This window comes from Herpailurus yagouaroundi, unplaced genomic scaffold (assembly GCF_014898765.1).
Source record: "Herpailurus yagouaroundi ecotype Mexico unplaced genomic scaffold, PumYag 162, whole genome shotgun sequence".
Lineage (NCBI taxonomy): Eukaryota > Metazoa > Chordata > Mammalia > Carnivora > Felidae > Herpailurus > Herpailurus yagouaroundi.
The window spans coordinates 9,474,994-9,485,392 of NW_024412403.1; the positions used below are offsets into that span (position 1 = coordinate 9,474,994).

At 45.5% G+C, this 10,399-nt stretch overlaps 1 protein-coding gene and 1 long non-coding RNA gene across 2 annotated transcripts; both read right to left on the reverse strand.

Moving 5' to 3' along the window:
- Positions 1-1,394: 1,394 nt before the first annotated feature.
- Positions 1,395-4,966, reverse strand: LOC121035958 (carbonyl reductase [NADPH] 1). Its single transcript, XM_040483966.1, has 3 exons — positions 4,576-4,966; positions 3,895-4,002; positions 1,395-2,069 (listed from the first exon to the last, which is right to left on the reverse strand). Exons 1-3 carry the CDS (start codon positions 4,862-4,864, stop codon positions 1,633-1,635), a joined length of 834 nt encoding a protein of 277 aa, XP_040339900.1. The 5' UTR covers positions 4,865-4,966; the 3' UTR covers positions 1,395-1,632.
- A 1,919-nt stretch (positions 4,967-6,885) lies between these two features.
- Positions 6,886-10,389, reverse strand: LOC121035963 (uncharacterized). Its single transcript, XR_005793159.1, has 2 exons — positions 10,288-10,389; positions 6,886-7,698 (listed from the first exon to the last, which is right to left on the reverse strand). It is a non-coding gene; the product is annotated as an uncharacterized LOC121035963 (long non-coding RNA).
- Between the last annotated feature and the right edge of the window lie 10 nt (positions 10,390-10,399).

Sequence of the window (10,399 nt, forward strand, 5' to 3'; positions counted from 1 at the left end):
GATTCATGGTAGGTGAACTAAAATTATTTTGGGAAAACCCCAGCAGAAAAAAAGGAGCACAGATATTGTCTTGAGCATGTATCCTTCTTCCTCTGCAGAATGGATAAGGTTGCTTTCTTTCCAAAATTCAGTTTAGTTGCTTACACAGAACTGCCTTTGGGGACAAGATTCCCGTGCTTTTTAAAGAGAAATTCAAGAGGGAGAAGTAGAGAATTAGGTCTTGTCCTAACTTTTGGGCTTCTCCCTCAGTGTGACTGCCAGTGGGCCCTGAGAGGGAGGGAATGTTTATGAAGGTCACTGAGGGCTGACGCATTGCTTAGAATGTTTAATGGTTATATAATCCCATTTGCCTAAATTGCCTATTTTTTATGTTCTTCCAAGGTCACAGTAAATAAATGTTATATATATGGTGTTATTTTTATGGTATCAAAAAAAAGATGTTTGTGATGGATTGCCAAAGTAGCAATTGAGATTCTATTGTGCTGCTCTACACACTGAGTTTCCTCATGGTCAGATTAGAAATACAAGCTCACAGGGAGGAAATGATTCACCCCTTTGAAGTGAAAAACTTTTAAAATACGGACCCTACCCTTGCTTTCTGGGTCTGTCACCTTTCATTTGGGTAAGCCTGAAAATCCCTGGTGAAGAGTGAAAAGTAAGAGACTCTTAAAATCTGAGAACAAACTGAGGGTTGATGGGGAGGGGGTGGGAGGGCGGGGAGGGTGGGTGATGGGCATTGAGGAGGGCACCTGTTGGGATGAGCACGGGGTGTTGTATGGAAACCAATTTGACAATAAATTTCATATATATATATAAAAAGAAATGTAATCAGTAAGTAGAAGCATCTTTAGAACAGGGATGTTCCTGTGAAGGGAGGCAGGTGGTGGGTGTTCATTCAGGCCCACAGGAGCCAGGCTTGGTTTGGGCAGGAAGAATCTTCTGTCACTTTGGTGTCCTGGAGCGAGTCACTTGGGAGTCATGATCTACACCCAATCTATACTCAGTTCCTCCCCTTGTCTCAGATCGCCGTATGGATGTATCTTGTGTTCTCACTCCTATTTCACACGTGGCAATTGTTTTTCCCAAGGAATCCGGTATTTTAAGAGACCACAGCAGATGTGTTGCCCATGTTATACCAGAGGCTGGTGAAAGATGCTCCCTGGCACATCCAACCATGCTCATTGGCTTATGCGTTGGCTCTGGGTTCTTTCAGCTACAACAGCAGATCCGAGCAGATGCTATAGGGACTGTGTGGCCTGCAAAGCTAAAAGTATTACTGTCTGTCTCTTTCTATAATGTTTGCTTACTCTTGAACTAGACTGTAACTTCTCCTCATCTACTTAGGTGTATTAGATTTTTCTGCTGGTTTAGCATATACAGTCTGTACAAACAGGCATTTATAAAGAACCATTTATTCATTTCTGGTGTTATTTCACTTATTTCATTTTTCTCTGCCTTTTCACAGCTAAAATAAAAAATCTTTCACAGAATTAGCAGACTACTCAAATACAAGTAGGGATATTTTACACTTTGTTTTGTTTTGGATAGGGATAGTATTGACAGGGAAAGAGTTCTTTTGGGCAAGGGAGGGGGTTTCACAGAGGGCCCCATAGATGGAACCATGAATTCAGTTCACCATTGTTCAACTTTCTTCTCCATAACAAACTCCCCGTGAGGTCCCTCAGCATCTGAGGGCAAAAGGGCCAAGTAGACGGGGGTCTCTGCTCCTTCTTCTGGGCTTTTAGTGGCTCTAGGTCCGGCCATGTCTGTTCTCACCCACCCAGGGCAGCAGGCATTCAGGAGGATCTTGTCCCCTCTCCTCTGCTCACTCAGTTTCCTGGCATGGATTCTGGACAGGACCGTGACACCAATTTTTGTCACTCCATATGCAGTATCAGGCCAGCCCTCCTTCCTGTGCACCCCGTTCTTTGTGTCTTCCACGAACTTGTTCATGAGCTCCACCAGCTCCTCCTCTGTGATGGTTTCACTTCTGAACTTCTGCTGCAGTCCTGGGCTGCAGTTTTTAAGTGATCTGAGGCTCACTATGCTAGACACATTGACCACTCTGCCTAAAATACAACACAAAATGTTATGGAGAAGGACAAAGAAAGATGAATTCCAGTTTCGCTAAGATTTGGTACTAGAAAATTTCCACTGAAGTATCATGAGTTTGCTGTGAGCATTAATGAAGACTGTCTGCATGAGTCAAGGACAGGACGGTCCTAAACTTGTTATACCCATAATGTCTCCAATGATGCCTGAGAAATGCTCTGGTGGGGAGGGCGCCGAGCAGATGCTCCACAGGAAATTGGAAATGGCTCCTATAAGAACATGCTCACAAGGATGAATGTAGGCCTGAGAACCTGAGTGACATCTCTGTGGCAGATTTGCTCATGTGATATGGACTGAACCAACTGTGAGTGACCAAGTGGGACTCTAGCAATGTGCCAGCATCTCTTGATTCTTATTTTTCTGTTAGATTTGCTACTGCACTGTGACGTGGTGTCACATTGGACTTCTTAGTAATATTCAACTACCATTTATAAACGAATCATATGATGCTATGGAGAGTGATGAGCAAATGTACCGGAAGACTGAGTAACCGTCTGCTCAGGATGTAATACTGATGGAAAATGACAAGCCTGATGAAAAACTGGATTTACCTGTCAGCTAATTTCTATACTGCTAAATTAATTAAACAAGGAGGCCATTACTTTGCAGTGGCTCTAATACCCTGGTGGCATATGTAGCAAACCAAAATCAATGCCTGTAAATGCCTCAGACTTACAAAACTGAAACCTAAGGACGACCGATCACAAACAACCAACTAAGCTTGAAGTTACATTCAATCGATAATTTTCTTCCTTCAATTCTGGGTTTTTCTGTATAATAGTCCTTCCCTGAGCACCTGTCGATGGAGCATTGCTAACCACTTCTGGTTTTGTGCTTCCTGATCCAAATACAGTTGAACCTTGACAACCCAGGGATTAGGAATTGCTGAATCCCCATGCAGTAGAAAAATCTACATTAACTTTTGATTTCCCCAAAAGTTTACTGATAGTTTGATTTTGACTGAAGGTGTATCCATGACATAGTCGATTAACATACATGATGTATTTTTACAATAAAGTAAGGTAGAGAACAGGTTAAGAAAATCGTAAATAAAAGAAAATATATTTATAGTACTGTACATATGCTTATTGAAAAAAATGTGCATATAGGCAGCCTGAGCAGGCCTGGGCAGAGGCAGTGGTGTGGGGGCCTCTCCAGGTGACAGCAGGCCTGAGGGACAGTAGAGCTGCCTCATCTGCCTGGAGATATACCACTGGCCTGTGGCCATCTGTGGCACATGTAAGTGTGCAGGCCTTCTGGAGGCGATGGGGAGGGATCTGCACCTGGCCTGGGCAGGGCGTCCTGAGGAGAAAGAGAGGCAGGAGGAGAACTATGTGTGTCTGGGGCTCTGGGAATGTTCTAGGCAGGTGACAGAGTTTAGGGGACCCTAACAAGTTTGGATAGGGAAGAGTCCACTAGCCTGAATAAGATCACTCAGAGGGGGGGAGAGGGAGAAGGAAGGGTCCAGGAAGAAATCCCCAGGGAAGTGCACCTGTGAGGACACAGAGCCAGAAAAAGGCCTCTGGGAGGGGAGTTTGGAATGAAGACATAAAGGAGAAGCAGCAGCCAGTTGTGAAAGGCCAGTGGGACAGAGGGCACTGCTGAGTGCTGGACACGTGTGTACAGAGTCCTGAGGGGAAGGGCACCTGTCCAGGTGGGGATACAGCAGGGAGGCCCGTGTGGCTGAGCAGGGAGAGGGAGCAGGGCCCGTAGATGAAGTCATAGAGGCAGTGGCAAGATCATTCCAGAAACACCACTGCCTGTGTCCCTTGTCACACCTACCTTGGGGTTTCATTAGAGGCAGCAGTTCTGTGCACACGTCTCGGGTACCAAAGAAGTTTGTTTTCATCGTCACTTCTGCTTGAATATGAAACGGTGTCGGATCATTAGCTTTCAGGGAGAAAGAGATTAGCGTTAATAGCAGCCATGTGGTAAAAATTCCACAGAACGGCATATGAAGGAAAAGTGCATGTGAAATGTGGTGAATTTTTTGTAAAACTGGCCTCTAGTTCATAGTATTGTGCCAATAACAATGTCCTCATTTGACAAGGTTGTAGAATGTTGTAAGATGGCACCATCTTGGGGAGGGTGGGTGAAGGGGGCACACACAGGATCTGTGTTCACCAATTTGTGCCATTTTCTTGTTTATTTCAAAATGCATTAAAAATCCACCCAACTGCCCTAAAATCCAATCCCAGAGAAACCCTGTGACAACCTGGAAAGAATCCGAGGAGTCTCAGGAAACACAAACGTCACTCTGGATGAAAAAGCGCTGTGATTCCCCCTGGGACTTGGCTCCAGCCCCACCCCTCTCCCCCATCCCTCCTTCAGCCCTAACGGAGCCATTTTGGACGCCAAAGGCGCTGAGAGCCCCACCGCAGCGATTTCCCCAACAGATGCAGCCCACCCTGGCTGGAGGCGCTCCGTGGTGTCCACCTCCCCTGCGTGCCCCCACCCCCTTACTCTTGAAGGCGATGCCCGCGTTGTTGACCAGCACGTCCAGGCCCCCGTACTCCTTGCGCAGGAAGTCGCGCATGGCGCGGATGCTCTGCAGGTCGTCAATGTCCAGCAGGTGGAAGCGGGGGCTCAGTCCTTCGGCCTGGAGCCGCTGCACTGCCGCCTGTCCCCGCGCCTCGTCCCGCGCCGTGAGCACCACGTCCCCCGAAAACTGCCGGCACAGGTCGCGCACGATGGCGAAGCCGATGCCCTTGTTGGCCCCGGTGACCAGAGCCACGCGGGTGTGTGACGACATGGTTGCGCGTGGGGTGCACCAAGGACTTGCGAGGGGAGCGGACCTTCAAGAAGGCGTTCGCGGCGCTCGGTGCCTCTGGAGTTTATGCACAAAGTTCGGCGCGCCTGCGCAAGGTTAGAGGGCGCTAGGGGCGCGCGGGCGGGACGCACCTCCCCCTTAGGGCGTGGCTTCCCGGGAACCTCCCAGGGGTGGTAGAGAATGGGAAGGGCCGGTGGGTGGCAGAGGCTGGTTAGGTAGCTGCCCGCCTGGCAGCGGAGAGAATCATTCTATTTGGCCATGTCCCTCACTGAGTCTAAACTGAGCCTGTATCCCTGGTTCTCCAAGGGTTTTTCTTTGTAGCCTCTCAACTATTCAACCATTGACTTGTGTAATTCAACAAATAGGGCATTTGTAGGGACTCTTTTGTTTGTTTTTCCGGGTGAGGAAAAAAAATCTCTTGAAGTGTTTGGAACTATAGTTGCGGAATAAGCTAGGAGATCAAGTGTGTGTTGTTTTCTTCCCTAAGTATGCGAAAGCAAATCTACCGGTTTGTCCTTGGTTGGTTTTCACATTAGAGTGGGGAACAGTCACTAAATCGTTACAGGGTTACCTCCCTCGACACTTGCAGGGTCATCAGGTTACTTGTATGCAGGTTCTGCAGTGTACAGGTGGAAGGAGGGGTTTGAAGCCCTTTCTTGCATTCAAAATAACTTGTCAGGGTGCATCTTATTTTCCCCATTTTATTTTTTATTATTTTTTTTAATGTTTATTAATTTTTGAGAGAGAGAGGGAGTGAGCGGGGGAGCAGCAGAGAGAGAGGGAGACACAGAATCTGAAGCAGGCTCCAGGCTCTGAGCTGTCAGCACAGAGCCTCGTGCGGGACTTGAACCTGTGAATCCGGAGATCATGACCTGAGCTGAGGTAGGCCACTTAACCAACTGAGCCACCCAGGCGTCCCTCCCCATTTTAAAGCAAGGAAATGGATCCTAAGAAGTTCATAAATTAGGTCAATGGTGGGAAATGAATTTTCTTTTTTCTTAAAAAATTTTTTTAATGTTTATTTATTTTTTGAGAGAGACAGAGACAGAATGCGAGTGGGTTAGGGCAGAGAGAGAGGGAGACACAGAAGCAGAAGCAGGCTCCAGGCTCTGAGCTGTCAGCACAGAGCCCGATGCGGGGCTCGAACTCACAATCCGTGAGATCGTGACCTGAGCGGAAGTCGGACGCTCAACCGACTGAGCCACCCAGGCGCCCCTCTTATTTCTTATTTACAACAGAGGAAAAGGGGACTATGAAACCAAATCTCATTTCTGCACTGCCTGGTATGATAGCCATGAGTGGCTATTTAAATGTAAATTTAATCGAAATAATACAACTTAAAATTCAGTGCTTAGTTACATTAGCCATATTTCAAGCGCTAGTAGTCACATGTATTAGTGGCCGCTGTTTTGGATAGTGCAGATCTATAGTATCTCCATTACAACAGAAAGTTACAAGCAGTGCTTTAGATAGTTTCCAATTATGTTGCAAACAAGGTGGGTTTCCAGTTAGTTGCAAAAAACAAACAATTTGGGAAACACCTTTGCTTCTTTTTGACCCAAATTTTTATTGAGATAATTGCAGATTTGCATATAGCAGTAAAAAAAGATACAGAGATTCCTTACGCTTTACACAGTTTTCATCTATGGTAACATTTTGCAACAATATCGTAGGATATCATAATAAGGATAGTCACATGAAAACAATCCATCAATCATATTCGGATTTCCTCAGTTTTACTTGTACTTATTTGTGTATTTGGATCTATACAATTTTATCACATGCTTAGGTTTGTCTGTCCACCACTAGAGATGTTGAAAACATTTCCATCAGCACGAAGATCCCCATTGTTGCTTTTTTATAGCCAAACATCTCTCTGTTGCCCACCCCCGCCTCCACTCAATTCCTTGGGAAGCAGTAATCTGTTCTTCATTTAAAAATTTTATTGTTTCAAAAATGTCATAGAGATGGAGAGGTGCAGTGTAACCTTTGGGGATTTTTTTTTTGTTTTCACTCAAGATAACTAAGTGCTTTGTTTTGGATTTTCTCCTTTATCAAAGTGTATACTTGGTCTGTCATTTGCTGGCCTCCCTCCACACCACTCCCTACTTTCTTCTATACTTGGGGTGAGCCAGTGTGAAAAGGAAGTGGGATGAATTAAATTCACTAAATTAAGCCACAGAGATAGTACATAGTGTGCAGGGAACTTTGGGCATGGTAAGAGGCCTGCTGTTTCAAAAGGCAAAACAAGAGGACCATGAATCATATTTTCTGCCTGATTTGTTTATCCCTTTGGTACTTGTACCAACACAAGACTTGATGGCCAATGACGCAGGATGCTCAAGAAAATGCAATGCATAAAATATCACATGGAAATATGAATTTAGCTTATGATGAAAGTGGTATTAACAATTAAGGGGGTAAGAAAGAATTATCCCCAAAATGATTGCATAAGGTACACTGATTAATTTCTAACAAGACAAAAAAGTGCTTTCTCACTTTTTAAATGTATATAGTTTTATAAATGTAACCATAAAACAAGTGTAAGGAAAAATAACTAAAATTTGTGGGAAAAGGACTTTGTAAGCATAAGAACAGGGGAAGCATCACAAAGGAAAGGACAGATTTAAGTATGGGAAGTGTTTTGAAACTTTATTTTTTTGAAAAGCGTGCTAATTTAAAGCCAGTGAATTAATTTCTGTTTTGATGATTTTTATCTTTTTTTTCCCTGTCACATCTGGGTCTTGATCCTGGTTGTGTATTTGCGAGGTCACCACCACTTGCCATACATAGCACCTTGTCTGACCTCTGAACAACTTGAGAAAGAAAACACAAGAGTAAAGATGAAGGCCCCAGATCTCTGTTAGTACTGCTGATGTTTAGCATGGAAGATACCCGTTAGTTGTGAGTCAAGTCTGAGATCATCCTGGCTGCTATATGGAGAGAGAATTTTTATCATGTCTTTTAATGTGTGGAATAAATCCACATCTTTACTACCCACTGGTTCAAAGCAGTTGTTCTGTCCTAAAGTACCCAGTTCTATGGTGTCTACGAACATAAAAGATGTAGGAAAACAGTATTGTTAAATGACAAGTTATGAAGCTCTTAGGGTCTTCCCCTGCCCACGATTATTTACCCTCACAGAACTCTGACACTGGCTTTCCTTCTTACATTCTAAGCTTATATAGATGTTCAATAAGCCTTCTTAAAAGGGTGGTGCATGAATTTTAATTCCCGGAATCAAATTGTGACTGAGCTGCTTAGGAGATATGAAAATCTAAGCAATTTACTTAATTTTATCAAAGATAAACAACGCTGGATACTGGTTAAGGTGGTAAGGACAGATTTTAATCAGTAATATACTATTGAAATGGGAAATTGGGTCCAGCGTGAAATGAACTTAACTTGGATTTGTACAGAGGTGGCTGAGTGTTTTAAAGGGAGAATAAGGGCACAGAGAGGGGGAATGGAGGGTCAGGGAAATGAAGAATTACCAAGAGTGTGTTAGTGTAAATGCCATTAGGCCAGCTGTGTGGGCTACACAGAGACTGGGAGACAGAGGCCCTATCTTTTCTGATGATTACGTTTCAAATCCTTAGGAAAGACACTACTGAGTTGTAAGAGATAGATTTATACCTCAAATGGACAGAGGAAGGACTCAAATTGTGAATCCTTTTTAGTAAATCCTCTAATAAAGGGTGCTGGAGGGCCCATTATCAACGTTTATTTATTTTTGGGACAGAGAGAGACAGAGCATGAACGGGGGAGGGGCAGAGGGAGAGGGAGACACAGAATCGGAAACAGGCTCCAGGCTCCGAGCCATCAGCCCAGAGCCCGATGCGGGCTCGAACTCATGGCCCGTGAGATCGTGACCTGAGCTGAAGTCGGACGCTCAACCGACTGCGCCACCCAGGCGCCCCAAGGGCCCATTATCAATTGTTGGTTAGAACAAACAGATATTCTTTTCGCAGGTATAGAGGGCTAGGATCGCCTTAAGGATGTGGCTGTGAGCTATTAGAAACTAAGTTAATGTTTGCTTTTTGAAAATATAATGCTAAGTCTTTTAATTTGTGTGTGTAGGGGGCAGGTAGTGGATGAAACCAGTTGTTCTGAGTTTGTACTTTTCATAGGCCAGGGTTGAGGTCTCGTTGAGAAGCAGCCTCAGAGCAGCCTGGCTTGAGTTTGCTGAAGGGGAGCATCTTTGTCAATTCCCATCTAGAAAAAGGTAGTAGACATTATTTTCCTCCCTCATGAAAGGAAAATACTTGTTTCACGTGATCCTTTTCTTCCTGTCTTGAATGCATTTGTGTGAGATCGTGATGCTGGAGCTGCAGAAAAACTGTCTTGACACCATGAGGAAGCAAACTACAGGTGAAAATTAGAAAGAGCCTTGATCCTTGATGATGGCATGAATCAGATTCAAATCTGAACCGACGTTTTGCGGTCCCCCTTTTACTTTTCAATAAACGTAATTTTAGAATGGATTTGCTGCAAAGTGGCAAATGTACTAGAGAACTTCCATGTACTCCTCATCGAATTCTATTATTAGAATCTATTATTGGTCACAAGGAAGCAACATGGAACAGTAGTATTGACTAAGCTCCGTGCTTTATTTGGATTTTACTAGCTTTCCCCTTAGAACCCTTTTTCCTTTCCGGGATGCCCTCCAGAATGCCGCATTACATGTAACTGTCATGTCTCCTTAATTTTCTCCGCCTAATGAGAGACTCTCAAGAGTTCACTTGTTTTACACGAACTTGACAGCTTTTGTCAATGTACATGGTCGGGTGTTTTTGGGTTTGTCTAGTATTTTCCGCAAGGAAGAACTGGGGTTATGAGGTTTCGGGAGGAATACCAGAGATGAACTACCCTTCTTACATATGGTGAACGCAACATCAACATGATTACTATCAATCCTCATCACGTGACCAGGGAGTATCAGCCAGGTTTCTCCACTGTAGTTAATATTCTCCCCTTTGCACAATGTACTCTCTGGAAGCAAGTCACTAAGCATAGATGGCAATCAAGGCGGGGGAGGAGGCAGAAATTGAGCTCCATATCCAGGAAGGATTTGAACTTCGGTAAAGATGGTACCCGGAGAGCTACTATAAAGAACGTGAAGTGGGGCGGGACTAACCGAGTAAAGGGGCGGGGCCGGGTCGGCCGGGGAAGGGAAGGGCGGGGTCAAGGCAAAGGTTGGCAGGTAGGGCCTGACGCTGTCTGCTAGGACGCTACCTCGGCCCGAGTCGGTGGATGGAGGGACCAGGCGGGGCCTGGCGGCTTTAGGGGCCGGGTCGGGACGCACGCCGGAGGAGGTTCGTCCCCTCTATTAGGGAAGGAAGGACTCGGCAGGCCAGCTGTATGGAGCTCAGATTCCCTGCCCGGGGACCGCAGGGTTTTCTTACCCCTGACCCCGGCGCCGCGGGGCGGGGAACGGCCGTGGCGTTTCCGGGAACCTGGGCGCACGCGCACGCGAAGGCGCAGGCGCAGTCGCACGCCAGGAGGCGGGGGCTGCAG